Source organism: Bos taurus, chromosome 8, assembly GCF_002263795.3.
Source record: "Bos taurus isolate L1 Dominette 01449 registration number 42190680 breed Hereford chromosome 8, ARS-UCD2.0, whole genome shotgun sequence".
NCBI lineage: Eukaryota > Metazoa > Chordata > Mammalia > Artiodactyla > Bovidae > Bos > Bos taurus.
In genome coordinates, this window is record NC_037335.1 from 65,938,219 (window position 1) to 65,955,799 (window position 17,581).

Genomic DNA, 17,581 nt, shown 5'->3' on the forward strand with positions numbered 1-17,581 from the left:
CCAGAGGTAGACCCACACTGGGTAGCTGCGGATATGAACACACTGGCACCTGCTGCAGCACATATTTTTGGGAGTAAGTGAGGGTGGTGGCAGATGAACTGAAGCTGAAAAATTATGCAAGGGTCCCTAGAGTGTCCTGCATGCCAGTCTTATAAGCTTAGAATGTCCTGTACATTCCAAGGGTTCATCAACGCCTCTGCACTGTGTGTGTAGCTGAGGGCTAGAAATTGGCCAGTGCCCCCAGAACAGTTGGCTAAATTCAGAGCTGGAGTCCAAAGTAGTGAAGACATGGATTTGAAATCTCCATGAAGATGGAACCGCAGTTATGTGGATTAAGCACACCACACTGCTCTTTTCATTCCAGGGAGTATGCCTGGTTATTATGAAGTGGTTATTATTATGAGTGGTTATTATGAAGAGAAATAAACTTACTTTAGCCTATCTAACTGTAATATTATCTATTTTCACTTGTTAATTCTTATAAGTTTATTACTTGTACTCACTTCTTTTTCCTGCCTAGGTGGTAAATAGTTGTACTTATCAATTGTTTTGCTATCTCATTTGTTAAAAACAATTGTTTATGAATAATTCTTGTAGCTTTGAAGCATTTCAGGATTCATCCTTATTGGGGGATAGAAACAGCATTTATCAGAATATTGATAAGAATGATATTCAGTGGAAATAAAATATTTTTAAATAATTCCATAAAAAATTAAATTGGGTCTTTACAATTTTGTCTCCAGGAATTATAGCATAAAATACAGACATTTCAGATAGAAAACAATAGTTAGAGAGATTTTGTATGGCATCTGAGCCTTCACATTGCTTGAATGTAATTTATTTAGAAACACAGTGAATGCATGGGAAGCATATACAGAGTTGCTCTTCTATGTAATGGGACATGGTCATGTTTTTTGATCATGTGCATTCTTAGAGTCGACTGTCTGAAATTGAATTGGAACAATTAGGGTTGTAAAGAAAGCTATTACTTTTAAAATTGTTTCTCAAAAAAAAATATTGTATCACAAAAGTGATAACATCTCACTCTTTTTTAAAAAGACTAAGATTCATATGGTTTCTTTTGAACAAATAAAAAATGAAAATATGACTTGGAACTCTGAATGCTGCCTTATATATCTTTCTATGGAGAAAATATGCTTATAAACTATTTTGAAGAAGTTTATTTGATGATTTGTGTTACCATACTGAAAGTAATAAAAACAAATACTTTAGTCCTCATAAAAACTCTGTAGTTGTATGATTTCCTTTTGTCCAGTTGTATGATTCAGTTGTATAACATCCTTATTGTACAGATGATATAACTGAAGCGTAGGGAAGGCCACTGACATCCCAATAGTAGGCAGCTGGGTAAATGCCAAACCCACACCCCATCTGCCTCCAGAATCCACACTTGGTCCTTGTTAGGTTTACAATTCAGTAAGGAGGGATCCCAAAATGGTGAGATGAGAAAGATGTGCCTAATTAGTGGGGAGCATCTGGCCAGACTTAGAAAGAAAGCTGTTCTGGGGTGAGGTGGAAGCTGGGAAAGGAGCAGGCTTGCCAAGTTAAGCAGTTGATGGAAATAATCCTCACTTACCCTCAAACAGCTTTGGGACTTTGGGGAGGTTACTTAGATCCCAGGAACCCCTTTATTTAAAGGAGGAAATGATGCAGGCTCCATCTCCTCAACAGGCTGTCACCCCTGAGAAGCTGTAGTGTTAACATTTGAGTTAGCACAGCTGACTATGGATTGTGTTTGATCCCCATCTTCTGGAATTTTCTGAAAAATGTCCCAGTAATAATAATGTCCCAGTAATGTCTTAACAGCTTTGTACCTATAATGTACACACTCACTGTGGGAGATTCTTTGCTCTTCTTTGTGCCATGGATCCTTCTGGCGCTTTGCTGTAGCTGTGACTGCTTTTCAGAGCAATGCTTGTAAATGCATAAAATGTATACATCTGGTTACAAAGTAAATAGTTATATTGAGATGCTGATATCAATATATTAGAAATTATAATATGTCTTCTTAATTATTAGAGCATTAAATAATAAGATCTAGTGGTGATTTTAATAAATACTGTTATTTTGAAGTAAGGAGGACCATAAACAATATTTCTAGGTATCTGTAACTTATGTTGGTAACAAATGCATAGCACTAGTGAATACAGTCTCTTTTGTCTACACTTGTGATTGAAGAATATGCTAAAATTTAGCTAGAGGTTAGTGAAAATTAAGATGTAATATTTTCTTTTCATCTTAACTGACCTGCTAAATCATATCTGTACTGCATGTTCTTAAGAATCCTTGAACTGTTTGGTTCAGTGTTTTCAAGTTCTATGAAGAACCCTCCTGGGCTTTTGATTGAACTTCTAATGAATTGTAGCTCAAACTACGGAAAACTGATACCTTAGAAATACTGTCTTCCTATTTGCGATCATTGTAGTCTGAGCTTATTTTCAGTTCAGTTCAGTTCAGTTCAGTCGCTCAGTCATGTCTGACTCTGTGACCCCATGAATTGCAGCACGCCCGGCCTCCCTGTCCATCACTAACTCCTGGAGTTCACTCAGACTCACATTCATCGAGTCAGTGATGCCATCCAGCCATCTCATCCTCTGTCGTCCCCTTCTCCTCCTGCCCCCAATCCCTCCCAGCATCAGAGTCTTTTCCAATGAGTCAACTCTTTGAAGCAGGTGGCCAAAATATCGGAGTTTCAACTTTAGCATCAGTCCTTCCAAAGAACACCCAGGGCTGATCTCCTTTAGAATAGACTGGTTGGATCTCCTTGCAGTCCAGGGGACTCTCAAGAGTCTTCTCCAACACCACAGTTCAAAAGCATCAATTCTTTGGCGCTCAGCTTTCTTCACAGTCCAACTCTCACATCCATACATGACCACTGGAAAAACCATAGCCTTGACTAGATGGACCTTTGTTGGCAAACTAATGTCTCTGTTTTTTAATATGCTGTCTAGGTTGGTCAGAACTTTCCTTCCAAGGAATAAGCGTCTTTTAATTTCATGGCTGCAGTCACCATCTGTGGTGATTTTGGAGCCCCCCAAATAAAGTATGACACTGTTTCCACTGTTTCCCCATCCATTTCCCATGAAGTGATGGGACCGGATGCCATGATCTTAGTTTTCTGAATGTTGACCTTTAAGCCAACTTTTTCACTCTCCTCTTTCACCTTCATCAAGAGGCTTTTTAGTTCCTCTTCACTTTCTGCCATAAGGGTGGTGTCATCTGCGTATCTGAGGTAATTGATATTTCTCCCAGCAATCTTGATTCCAGCTTGTGCTTCTTCCAGCCCAGCGTTTCTCATGATGTACTCTGCATAAAAGTTAAATAAGCAGGGTGACAATATACAGCCTTGACGTACTCCTTTTCCTATTTGGAACCAGCCTGCTGTTTCATGTCCAGTTCCTACTGTTGCTTCCTGACCTGCATATAGGTTTCTCAAGAGGCAGGTCAGGTGGTCTGGTAGTTATTCTTTAATGTCTTTCAGTACAATTTTTATCATAATCTCCATAAATGTGTTGCAAATTCTGTAAGATTTGTTCTTAGGTATTTTATACATCTTGTTACCATTTGCTATTCTATTTAATTTATTTTCTAACTATGAATGAGTTTAGAAATGTTATCATCTTTTGTATAAGGAACTATGAAGCTAGCCCATGACTTTCAGAATTTCTACCTATATAATTATAACATCTGGAAATGATAACAGTTCCTTTTTTTCCCACCAATTTTGTGCTTTTATTTTTTAAATTTTCTTTTATGTCCTAATAGGATTTTTAATGTAGTGTTCAATAGAAACAGTGGTTAAGGTGTTCTTTCTGACTTTCAAGGAAGTACTTTTAGTATTTTCCCATTGAGGAGTATTGTGCTGGAGCCAATTTTAGGCAGCTATCAAGACCTAATCATTAACTTTCAGTGAATTTTGTATGAAAATACAATCATTATAAAATTAAATTACTTATTAATTTAGTAATTAATTAAATTAGCATAATAAAGTAAATCATATAAAAACAAAGTAATACATTTTGAAATTTTGACACTTCTTACTTTATGGCATCTTCAGTTCAGTTCAGTTCAGTCACTTAGTCATGTCCATCACTTTGTGACCCCATCGACTGCAGCATGCCAGGCCTCCCTGTCCATTGACAACTCCTGGAGCCTACTCAAACTCATGTCCATTGAGTCAGTGATGCCATCCAACAATCTCATCCCCGGTCATCCCCTTCTCATACTGCCTTCAATCTTTCCCAACATCAGGGTCTTTTCAAATGAGTCAGTTCTTTGCATCAGGTGGCCAAAGTACTGGAGTTTCAGCTTTAGCATCAGTCCTTCCAATGAACGCCCAGGGCGATCTCCTTTAGGATGGACTGGTTGGATCTCCTTGCAGTCCAAGGGACTCTCAGAGTCTTCTCCAACACCACAGTTCAAAAGCATCAATTCTTTGGCACTCAGCTTTCTTTACAGTCCAACTCTCACATCCATATATGACTACTGGAAAAACCGTAGCCTTGACTAGATGGACCTTTGTTGGCAAAGTAATGTCTCTGCTTTTTAATATGCTATCTAGGTTGGTCAGAACTTTCCTTCCAAGGAGTAAGCATCTTTTAATTTCATGGCTGCAGTCACCATGTGCAGTAATTTTGGAGCCTCCCCAAAATAAAGTCTCTCACTGCTTCCATTGTTTCCCCACCTATTTGGCATGAAGTGATGGGACTGGATGCCATGATCTTAGTTTTCTGAATGTTGAGCTTTAAGCCAACTTTTTCACTCTCCCCTTTCACTTTCATCAAGAGGCTCTTTAATTTCACTTTCTGCATAATGGTGGTGTAATCTGCATATCTGAGGTTATTGATATTTCTCCCAGCAATCTCGATTCCAGCTTGTGTTTCTTCCAGCCCAGTGTTTCTCATGATTTACTCTGCATGTAAGTTAAATAAGCAGGGTGACAATATACAGCCTTGATGTACTCCTTTTCCTATTTGGAACCAGTCTATTGTTCCATGTCCAGTTCTAACTGTTGCTTCCTGACCTGCATACAGATTTCTCAAGGGGCAGGTCAGGTGGTCTGGGATTCCCATCTCTTTCAAAATTTTCCACAGTTTATTGTGATCCACATAGTCAAAGCCTTTGGCATAGTCAATAAAGCAGATGTAGATGTTTTTTTGGAACTCTCTTGTTTTTTTGATGATCCAGCAGATGTTGGCAATTTCATCTCTGGGTCCTCTAACTTTTTTAAATCCAGCTTGAATATCTGGAAGTTCATGGTCCACGTACTGTTGAAGCCTGGCTTGGAGAATTTTGAGCATTACTTTACTAGCATGTAAGATGAGTGCTATTGTGCGGTAGTTTGAGCATTCTTTGGTATTGCCTTTCTTTGGGATTGGAATGAAAATTGACCTTTTCCAATCCTGTGGCCACTGCTGAGTTTTCCAAATTTGCTGGCATATTGAATGCAGCACTTTCATAGCATCATCTTCCAGGATTTGAAATAGCTCAACTGGAATTCCATCACCTCCACTAGCTTTGTTCGTAGTGATGCTTCTTAAGGCCCACTTGACTTCACATTCCAGGATGTCTGGCTCTAGGTGCATGATCACACCATCGTGATTATCTGGGTCATGAAAATCTTTTTTGCACAGTTCTTCTGTGTTTTCTTGCCACCTGTTTCTTAATATCTTCTGCTTCTGCTAGGTCCATACCATTTCTGTGCTTTATTGAGCCCATCTTTGTCTGAAATGTCCCCTTGGTATCTCTAATTTTCTTGAAAAGATCTTTTGTTTTTCCCATTCTGTTGCTTTCCTCTATTTCTTTGCATTGATGACTGAGTAAGGCTTTCTTCTTTCTCCTTGCTATTCTTTAAAACTCTACATTCAAATGGGTGTATCTTTCCTTTTCTCCTTTGTTTTTGGCTTCTCTTCTTTTCACAGCTATTTGTAAGGCCTCCTCAAACAGCCATTTTGCTTTTTTGCATTTCTTTTTCTTGAGGATGGTCTTCATCCCTGTCTCCTGTACAATGTCATGAACCTCCATCAGGGACTCTGTCTATCAGATATAGTCCCTTAAGTCTATTTCTCAATTCCACTGTATAATCATAGGGGATTTGATTGAGGTCATACCTGAATGGTCTAGTGGTTTTCCCTACTTTTTTCAATTTAAGTCTGAATTTGGCAATAAGGTTTCATGATCTGAGCCACAGTCAGCTAACTGATGTTTTTTCTAACTGTATAGAGCTTCTCCATCTTTGGCTGTAAAGAATATAATCAATCTGATTACAGTGTTTACCATCTGGTGATGTCCATGTGTAGAGTCTTCTCTTTTGTTGTTGGAAGAGGGTGTTTGCTACTTTATTTTATGGCATCTTACTGTTATCTAATCTCTTGAGGTTATTTACATACCTTGAATCTGCATGGTGAAAATGCTACATAATGATGTAATACATACATTGTCTTTCCAACTTCATAATTAGTGACATCACATTGATAGCCTTGAATTGACCACAGTAGAAGTATTTACACCAGTGTTTTTGTTGTCTAGTTGCTCAGTCATATCTGACTCTTTAATGACTCCATGGATTGTAACTCCTCTGTCCATGGGATTTGCCAAGTCAGAATACTGGAATGAGTTGCCATTTCCTCCTCCAGGGGATCCTCCTGACTGAGAGATTGAACCCAAGTCTCTTGCTTGGCATGAGGCACAATATACACCACGGTGAAGTGACAAATACTACCACTCAGCCCGATGTTAAACATTTACTAATAAACCTCTGATCAAGACTAATGTTTGCTATATACTCTAATGCTTTCCTAGCCTGTTGATTAAAGGAAAGGAAATTAAGGATGAAAAAGATGGAGAGGGGGAGGGGAATGAGAAGGAAATGAAAGTAAAAGGGAAGGAAAAAGACAGGAAGAGAAGACAGAAAAGTGTCAATCAATGTGTTAACCAGAATGTGGTGTTTTTCCCCCCAGATAACTGTGATGCTCCTCTGGCTTCCTCCTTGCCCCGGGCTTCCTTCACCAGTTCCTCAGAGCTGTCTAGTAGCCATGGCCCTGGTTTTGCAAGTCTTAATCGCAGGGATGGTGAGTCTGCAACTGTTTGCTTGTTCATCTACTTTTTTAGGTTTTAGAACAGGTTATAGAAGGGTGACTAATCAAGTGTGCTGGTCAGGAATAACTAAAACAACACATGTAGAACCAGGGTCACAGCCACTGGGGAAAACTGAATAGGCCACTGCATATGTCTGTGAAATGTGAAGCTGCCATAGGATATGATGGTAAAATGACTTCATCCCAGGACTTGGCCTGAGGAGACCAGGTGAAGACTGCTACTGAAAATAAATATCCCCTACCTATTAGTGGAAAAGGAGTTAGTGACTTATTTTTTGGAGAGATATTCATCCACTTTTGCTACTTGAATGTTGTTGAATAAATTACTTTTTCTGTTGCACAAATATTAATTCAGTGGTTTAAATACATGAATATATACACGCAAAGCTTAAATGTTTTGATATGTTTTTTAAGAGATAGATTTTTTAAATGAAAGATTTATTCAGAAAGTAAAAGTTAAAATTAACTGTCTCATGTAAAAGCACTGCTGTAAACTCTGGAGATACTACTAGGAGACTGATTGTGTTTCTCCCTCTTTGACATTTTCTAAGATAAGCATTTAAGTCTAGCTTGAATTTACTGTGTCCTTAAGAATCAAATTCCAAAACCTAGTAAGTGATCAATAAACGGCAGGGAAAAGTAAGAAAACAGGTGAAGAAATTCATTGAACTCATGGTGGGAAGGCATGTCCATTAATTGCCCACCTTCATGATCTTTGCCCAGGAAAAGGAATTTTTATGGGCAGATATTTACTCCTCAAAGCATCAATCATCCATAATCTAGATTTCAATGAGATCAATAAAATTATCAAATTACCCATTTTTGGTCTGATGGTTACTCTAATATCAGTTTATCATATAAACTTTCCATGGTTGCCCTAAAATTGTAAAACCTAAATAAGCCATATTTAATTAGTTTAAAGAAGCTCAAGGGGCTTGTGTGTTGTGTTTCAAATTTGCATATGTCGAATGTGTTTATGATTCAGGACTCTACTACTGTCAGTATGGTAGCACTGGAAAGTTTATAAACATTAGAAGGGAAAATCCTGAAGTTTAAGATGAACTTATTTTTATTATATTCAATTAAAAAATTAATAACTCAGAGTATGATAAGCCATCATTATAAAATGCTAAGTACAAAGCTTATCTTCTATATTTAAACTACTCTCTTTGCAAATTTAAATTAATTAAAGAGAGTGGCAATCAGCTAATGAGGTTTTTTTTTTTAATGGTTGTTGCTATTCTGATTGCATATAATGTAGATTTTGCTAAATATTTCTAGATGCTACCACCTGATTTCAGACCCATTTCTAAAGCATGTTTTAGATAGCACAATTTATCAATATTCCTTCTGAAGGATTATTTATGTGTGTTTTCTTTTAAAAGTCAGCGTCTTGGAGTCTTTTTTTGACATTTCCTTTGCCTTGATGAATGCTGGAGAACATATTAGTTCACTTTAGATTACTGTGAGGTAAAATATGAATAGTATAAAATGTGGATGAGCAGAATAAGCATAATGATGAGATGATTCTTAATATATAGTAGTTTTGGCTTTTAAAAATTATTTTGTGTATGATGTAGCAATGAAAATCACATTGGACTCCCTGATATATGGTTAAAATTCCCTTGGTCTATGTTATGATATTCACAGGTTTTAAAGAAGGTGGTCTGTCTTACATTTCTAGTTTCTTACTTTGCCCAGAAGTCACTGAACTTCTAGAATGTTCATTAGAATTAGAAATACCTCCAATATTACAGCTTCCACCAAGAGCTTTATACATAATAGCCCATCACTTCGTCTACCTGATATATAAAGGTGATAAGAGAATAATCTATGTATAACTTTTGATTGTGTGAGTGTGTATCTATCTATAAATTTGACCCCCTGTATAAACCAAAGTCAAAAAATTCAAAATTGAAGGTATCTGATGATTTTAAAGTACATCACTGATTCAACACATAACAATACTTATTTATTAGAATTTATTGCACATTTAATGTTTTTCATTTTGTATATTTTTGCTTTTACATTGTATTTATGTATTTATTTTGTTTTCTATTAATTTATGAAAAGGAGTAAACTATTTCTTAGAGAAGACTTTACAATAAATAGAAAAAAGAGGTCTGTGAAGGATATTGAGAGGGATGAGCAGAGAAGTCAGGGTAGATCCATGTGTTTCCAAGGACAGGCAGAACCCAAGCAGAGAGTCTAAAATCATATTGCTGCTTTTGTTTCCATTAATATTAAGTTGATATTTCCTAGAATTATGTTACCAAATTTTTCTCATAAAAATAAGATTGCTGAAATCTGTATATTCTAAATAAGAATGTTGTAATATAACTTCATTTTTTTCATCTAAAAAATCTCCTAAGGAAACTTTATCCAGTTTATCCAAGTTTTTCCAGACGAAAGTTAAAAAAACAAAACCCAAACCAAAGACTATCTTAGGGTAAACCATTCTGGACTTTCATTCTGTATCTTGCATATAAAAATAGCCTTTTGTTTTTACAATTATTGTTACTCCTCAGACTGGCTCTGTAGCATTTCAGATTCCAACATCGCTGTGCTCTCTTTAATCATGTGATCTGTAAACACAGGTATGATAGTGAAATGTGTGGTTCTGACCAGAAGCTAATTGAAGTTGATTAGAAGGACATATCGGAGAAGGCAATGGCAACCCATTCCAGTACTCTTGCCTGGCAAATCCCATGGATGGAGGAGCCTGGTAGGCTGCAGTCCATGGGGTCGCTACGAGTCGGACACAACTGAGTGACTTCACTTTCACTTTTCACTTTCATGCATTGGAGAAGCCAGTGGCAACCCATTCCAGTGTTCTTTCTGGAGAATCCCAGGGACGGGGTAGCCTGGTGGGCTGCCGTCTATGGGGACACACAGAGTCAGACACGGCTGAAGCGACTTAGCAGCAGCAGCAGCAGCAGAAGGAAGTATACACACATTTGGGCTTCCCTGGTGGCTCAGCTGATAAAGAATCCACCTACAATGCAGGAGATCCCAATTCAATTCCTGGATTGGAAAGATCCCCTGGAGAAGGGGATAGGCTACCCACTCGAATATTCTTGGGCTTCCCTGGTGGCTCAGATGGTAAAGAATCTGCCTGTAATGCAGAAGACCTGGGTTTGATCCCTGGGTTGGGAAGATTCCCCTAGAGGAGGGCATAGCAACCTACTCCAGCATTCTTGTTGCAGGAAGGAGGACTTCTTCCAGAGCCCAAAATTGGGCTCTTGTCTAACACTCAGAATTAAATTGTCCAAAGAGACACATGTGCTGATAAAGCAAGAGATGTTATTGGGAAGGGGTGCCTGGGTAGAGAGCAGTAGGGTAAGGGAACCCGGGAGAACTGCTGTCACATGGCTTGAGCCTCGGGTTTTATGGTGATGGGATTAGTTTCCGGGTTGTCTATGGCCAATCATTCTGACTCAGAGTCCTTCAGGGTGGCACATGCATTGCTCAGCCAAGATGGATGCCAGGAAGAAGGATTCCGGGAGGTGGTTGTACACATGGTGTCACCTTTTGACCTTTCCCAAACTCTTCCTGTTGGTGGTGGCTTATTAGTTCTGTGTTCTGTACCAGGACCTTCTGTTGCAAAACAACTTATGCAAGTGTTTACTATGGTGCCTGGCCAGGGTGGGCAGTTTCAGTCAGTGTGCTTCCCCTATCACTCTTGGCTGGAGAATCCCCATGGACAGAAGACTGGCAGGCTATAGTCCATGAGGTCCCAAAGAGTCGGACACAACTGAATGACTAAGCACAGCAGCATACACACATTTTGTTTGAGGCCAATTGCTCAGTTTCTTTGTACACTGGTGCTGAATTGAATCTAAGAAACAGAGTGAAAAGCTGTTGTTGAACCACGAAAAGATGCTAGGATTCTTGTCCTCTGGAGGAGAAGAATTCAATCTGGGGTCAGAGACGAGGCTTGATGGCTCAGAGCTTTTGTGTAATAAAGTTTTATTAAAATATAAAGGAGATAGAAAAACCTTCTGACATAGACATCAGAAGGGGGTAGAAAGAGTACCCGCTTATTAGTGTTAGCAATGGAGTTATATACTCGCCAATGAATCCAAAGAATGTCCGGAGGTTGTAAAGACCTCACCAGACCTACTCCCATAATTTACATTTTAAGATAACAGGATTAGCCAGAAGGTTTAATCCAGAGACTGTCCTCAGGCAGGATACATTATTGTTATACAACTTCCAGATGTTCAAACTGGTTTTAGAAAAGGCAGAGGAAGCAGAGACCAAATTGCCAACATCCGCTGGGTCATCGAAAAAGCAAGAGAGTTCCAGAAAAACATCTATTTCTGCTTTATTGACTATGCCAAAGCCTTTGACTGTGTGGATCACAATAAACTGTGGGAAATTCTGAAAGAGATGGGAATACCAGATCACCTGACCTGCCTCTTGAGAAATTTGTATGCAGGCCAGGAAGCAATAGTTAGAACTGGACATGGAACAACAGACTGGTTCCAAATAGGAAAAGGAGTACGTCAAGGCTGTATATTGTCACCCTGCTTATTTAACTATTATACAGAGTACATCATGAGAAACACTGGGCTGGAAGAAGCACAAGCTGGAATCAAGATTGCTGGGAGAAATATCAATAACCTCCGATATGCAGATGACACCACCCTTATGGCAGAAAATGAAGAGGAGCTAAAAAGCCTCTTGATGAAGGTGAAAGAGGAGAGTGAAAAAGTTGGCTTAAAGCTCAACATTCAGAAAACGAAGATCATGGCATCTGGTCCCATCACTTCATGGGAAAAAGATGGGGAAACAGTGGAAACAGTGTCAGACTTTGTTTTTTTTGGGTTCCAAAATCACTGCAGATGGTGATTGCAGCCATGAAATTAAAAGACACTTACTCCTTGGAAGGAAAGTTATGACCAACCTAGATAGCATATTGAAAAGCAGAGACATTACTTTGCCAACAAAGGTCCATCTAGTCAAGGCTATGGTTTTTCCTGTGGTCATGTACGGATGTGAAAGTTAGACTGTAAAGAAAGCTGAGCACCAAAGAATTGATGCTTTTGAACTGTGGTGTTGGAGAAGACTCTTGAGAGTCCCTTGGACTGCAAGGAGATCCAACCAGTCCATTCTGAAGGAGATCAGCCCTGGGTGTTTTTGGAAGCAATGATGCCAAAGCTGAAACTCCAGTACTTTGGCCGCCTTATGTGAAGAATTGACTCATTGGAAAAGACTCTGATGCTGGGAGGGATTGGGAGCAGGAGGAGAAGGGGACGACAGAGGATGAGATGGCTGGATGGCATCTTTGACTCGATGTATGTGAGTCTGAGCGAGCTCCGGGAGTTGGTGATGGACAGGGAGGCCTGGTGTGCTGCGATTCATTGGGTCGCAAAGAGTCGGACACGACTGAGCGACTGAACTGAACTGAATCCTAAGGAATGTAGAGGGAAAAAAAGTTTGTCCTTTCTTCTGCCTTGAGAATTCCAGGCCCCTCTCCCCTTGGGGACCCCTAGACTTCTTATCAACCTGCCTAGGAAATGACTCTCTCAAGAGTCTGGGGTGAAGTAGTAAAGGATAGCTTTGTTACTTTGCCAGGCAAACAGGGTCACAGTGGGATTAATGCTTTTAAATTCATGACTTCACACTTCAGAAAGGTAATGAGAGTTTTTATAGCAATTGTTCAAAGAGGATGTGATCAGGTCATGGACGTTCTTTTGATGGTTTGGTGGTGAGATAAATGGAGTCACCCTTCAGGTCCAACTGGCCTGGGGTCTCCAGGCTTGTGGGCAGCATACTGTCATTAATCATTAACTTCTCCCACCTCAAGGCAGCTTCAGTATCTGCAAAATAGCTCAAAGATATGTTGTGTATATCCATTGATGGGGAAACAGGACCTCGTCCAAAGGCTGCTCTTGACTGTTTCTTCCTGGTCTCACATCCCTCCCTTCCCTAATTAACAACTGCATGAATCTGCCCTTTGGAACTCAGGGGAGGTCATAGAGGCTGAATGAAGGCTGTTTCCTGTAATCAAAGAAATGAGAGACATAGAAAGTTGTGCTCAGGAGCCCCATAGGGCCCTGCATGGTATCATGTTCTTTTTTGTTTCTCCAAAATGCTTGCATAAACCATCATTCCCAGAAAGAGGAACCACTCTATTCATGGCCCAGGTGCTGAAATTCTTGCACTCTACTGCAGCAAGCCACTCGTCAGCGACAGTGCAGATGAGATTGCTTCAAATTTAACTTGATCAAAAATGACATTTCAGATTGCTATATCGTGTATTGCCAACGGAAAGTAGATGGAAACAAGCTGAAATGACTGGATGTTTTCCTTTCTCTTTGTAATTCTTCACCTTTCTCATACTGAGACATTGATCCCATTTCCTCGAAATAGACATATATTTTGGTGGAGCCAAGAAAGATTTTTGTCTAAAGTTCCAATACAGTGAATGACTAAGCATTTTAGAACTATTCTCAGTTTTAAGATACTTATTTTTCAAGTTAGGAAGTACATTTACTAGTACAAGTTAATGTAATAGGTTTTAGCAGAAAATAAAGATGTATGATTACATTAGGAGAAAATGCTTAGACCTGGGCATTAGACAGTGAACATTTTCTTATAACCTGCAATGTCTGATTATTTGGATTCTGCAGTATCCCAGATAAGATATGATATTGAAAGGTTGTTGTTGAATCACGCGAATACACCGGGATTCTTGGCCCCTGGAGGAGAAGAATTCAATCCGGGGCCAGAGATGAGGCTTGATTGCTCAGAGCTTTTGTGTAATAAAGTTTTATTAAAGTATAAAGGAGATAGAGAAAGCTTCTGACATAGGCATCAGAAGCGGGTAGAAAGAGTACCCGCCTGCTAGTGTTAACGATGAGGTTATATAATCCAAAGAATGTCTGGAGGTTGTAAAGACCTCATCAGACCTACTCCCATAATTTACATTTTAAGATAACACTGTCCTCAGGCAAGATACACCCTTGTAAAGACCAGGTCTACTCCCATAATTAACATTTTAAGATAACAGAAGATTGAATCCAAAGACTGTCCTTAGGCAGGGTACATTATTGGTATATAATCCTAAGGAATGTGGAGAAAGAAAAAAAGTTTGTCCTTTCTTCCTCCTTGGGAATTCCAGACCCCTCTCTCCTTGGGGACCCCTAGACTCCCTATCAACCTGCCTAGGAAATGACTCTATCAATATAAAACTCACTCTTTGTTATAACAAAGTTAAAAAAAATGGAAAGAGTGAATAATAATTTAAAATGTCTAAAAGTATGTCAATTCCTGATATAAATCAGAATATTACATCAAAAATTTCTGATGCAAATCTTATAATAATTAACTTTCCCCTCATATTTTTTCATAGAATCATAGTTCTCAAATATTCCTATCTTTTATTCACAGGCTAGAAGCCTGGTAGAACTGGTCAGTATTCCCAAATACTAGTCTGAGTAATTCAAATTGCCATAAAAGAGCTTGTGAATCAAATTTTTATAGATATATGAATATACTGGGAAATTTTTGCCTCTGGATGTCAGATTTTGCATTCTGTTTGTCTGTGCTTCTAAAAGTTTTTAGACCAATTAAGGCCAATACATATTTTTTCTTGAAGCCACCATTTTTTTCTGTTGTTATTATAATTTTTTAAACAAGTGATCCTGCAGATGCACTGTGGTTGTTGAGTGCAATGAATAAGCCAAGTGTAACAGCATCTGTAAAATACACTGACATACTAAGGCCTGGGCAGCACTGTCCTGACAACCATGTAACTTTACTAAATCACAGCTCCTCTAAAATGCATGATTGTAGGGACTTCCTTGGGATCCAATGGTTGACTCACGCTTCCAATACAGGGGACTTAGGTTCAGTCCCTGGTCAGGGAACCAAGATATCACATGCCATGGGGCAAGGCCAAATAAATAAATAAAATAATAAAATGCATGTTAGTAGCATGTGGGAGGAGAAACCATCAAATCCTAGAGTTTGTGCAGACCGGGCCATAGAGTTGTCATATGGAATTGCACAGAACTCATCTTTTCTGATTCTTCCATGGTCCTTTTCAAGATCTAGAGTCTTCAGTTTACCCCCATAGAGCCTAAGGCACTAGATGACACAAACCAGAACAAACCAAGCATGTTTTCAGTGACGTCAACAACCTCCAGGGAGACAGTGTTGTCGTTTCTATCATGTAGCCCAAATTATAGAACTACCCCCCAAATAAGGCAATCTTCAGTCTCTTTTGGATTCATAGCCTCTTTTGAACAGAAGAACATCTTCCAGGGATGCTCAGATTTTTTTGCTCCTACTTCTTTCCAAGACAGTATTTGGATTTACAGACAGGTTCCTGCCCTCATGGAGCTGAACAGTCAGAAGCGTGCCCCACGTTGGGGTCTCAGCTTCTTGTTATCTACTGAGGGACGTTTGTCTGCTCTTAACTCTGGGGGTTACTGGGCACCCATTCCTGAAACCTGTGGCAGATATACCTCTTGGTAAGATCATGTTCCCAGGGAATAAGTCACTGTCCCTTTGGGAATCTGTCTGGTGTCACTCCTTGCCTCCTTGAAGCCTGACCTTGAGTCTCATTTGGTTTCCAGCCTGAATTACCTCGATTACAGGTTTAATTTGTCTTTGTCAAGTTAACCTGTTCAGATTCAGTCAGACTCTCATTTAACTTCTATACCCCCTTTTAATGGCCTGTGGGGAATTCTGGGTCACTATGTGGGGGGTGGGGTGGTGCAGGGAATCCTTTGAATGGTTTTGTCCTATCCAGAAGTGACTATCACGTCTACTCAGCTTGTTGGCCAGAGGTGGTCACATAGCCCCTCTCAACCACCAGGGGACATGGAAGTGCAATCCTCCCTGTGCCTGGAGGGAGAAAACCAGAAATTGTTGGAAACTGTTAGTAATGACTGCACAGCCCCTGCAAGATTCAATTCAGTTCAGTTGCTCAGTTGTGTCTGACTCTTTGTGACCCCATGAATCACAGCATGCCAGGCCTCCCTGTCCATCACCAACCACCGGAGTTTACTCAGACTCACGTCCATCGAGGCAGTGATGCCATCCAGCCATCTCATCCTCTGTCGTCCCCTTCTCCTCCTGTTCCCAATCCCTCCCAGCATCAGTCTTTTCCAATGAGTCAACTCTTCGCATGAGGTGGCCAAAGTACTGGAGTTTCAGCTTTAGCATCATTCCTTCCAAAGAAAACCCAGGGCTGATCTCCTTCAGAATGGACTGGTTGGATCTCCTTGCAGTCCAAGGGACTCTCAAGAGTCTTCTCCAACACCACAGTTCAAAAGCATCAGTTCTTCGGCGCTCAGCCTTCTTCACAGTCCAACTCTCATATACGTACACAACCACAGGAAAAACCATAGCCTTGACTAGACGGACCTTTGTTGGCAAAGTAATGTCTCTGCTTTTTAATATGCTATCTAGGTTGGTCATAACTTTCCTTCCAAGGAGTAAGCATCTTTTAATTTCGCGGCTGCAATCACCATCTGCAGTGATTTTGAAGCCCAGAAAAATAAAGTCTGACACTGTTTCCACTGTTTCCCCATCTATTTCCCATGAAGTGATGGGACCGGATGCCATGATCTTTGTTTTCTGAATGTTGAGCTTTAAACCAACTTTTTCACTCTCCACTTTCACTTTCATCAAGAGGCTTTTGAGTTCCTCTTCACTTTCTGCCATAAGGGTGGTGTCATCTGCATATCTGAGGTTATTGATATTTCTCCTGGCAATCTTGATTCCAGCTTGTGCTTCTTCCAGCCCAGTGTTTCTCATGATGTGCTCTGCATAGAAGTTAAATAAGCAGGGTGACAATATACAGCCTTGACGTACTCCTTTTCCTATTTGGAATCAGTCTGTTGTTCCATGTCCAGTTCTAACTGTTGCTTCCTGACCTGCATACAGATTTCTCAAGAGGCAGGTCAGGTGGTCTGGTATTCCCATCTCTTTCAGAATTTCCCACAGTTTATTGTGATCCACATAGTCAAAAGATCTATTATCACCCTACAAGGTGATCGCCCCAAATTCCAAATGGGCCCCAGAAAGCCTCTCCTCTGTTTGTTTATGCCTCTCACTTTCTTTATCCCCCTTGGACTTCATTCCTGAACAAGGTGTCTGAATCACTTCTCCTACCACCTTTTACCCTTCCTCCATTTCCCCTCTTTCCCACAGTGCTCTGGGCTTCCATCTCTTCCTGACAAAGAGGGAGACACCACACGTACTGTTTCCTATTTTCTGAGTTGGTCTTTGTCCTCTTTGGCTTCTCTAGAGCATAAGGGGATAGTGATCACTGGCTAACAGGATTTGCTGGAGAGAGGAGTGAAAAACACAATGGATTATCTTTGCAGAATTATGTCTGTGTTTATAACCTGCACAGTAAGTATCTCAAGGTGGCAACAATTTTGCCATAGTGTTTTTTCCAGGAGTAAATACTACCTATGACGTACTTGGCAACTTCCCCAAAG

At 39.8% G+C, this 17,581-nt stretch overlaps 1 protein-coding gene across 4 annotated transcripts in view; it reads left to right on the plus strand.

Moving 5' to 3' along the window:
* The window catches only part of CNTNAP3 (contactin associated protein family member 3), a 236,007-nt gene that overhangs the window by 34,284 nt on the left and 184,142 nt on the right, over window positions 1–17,581 (plus strand). For all 4 annotated transcript variants that reach the window (XM_024995997.2, XM_024995998.2, XM_059889290.1 and 1 more), the window contains 1 exon segment: window positions 6,981–7,091. In XM_024995997.2, the coding sequence (XP_024851765.1) occupies window positions 6,981–7,091 (111 nt within the window).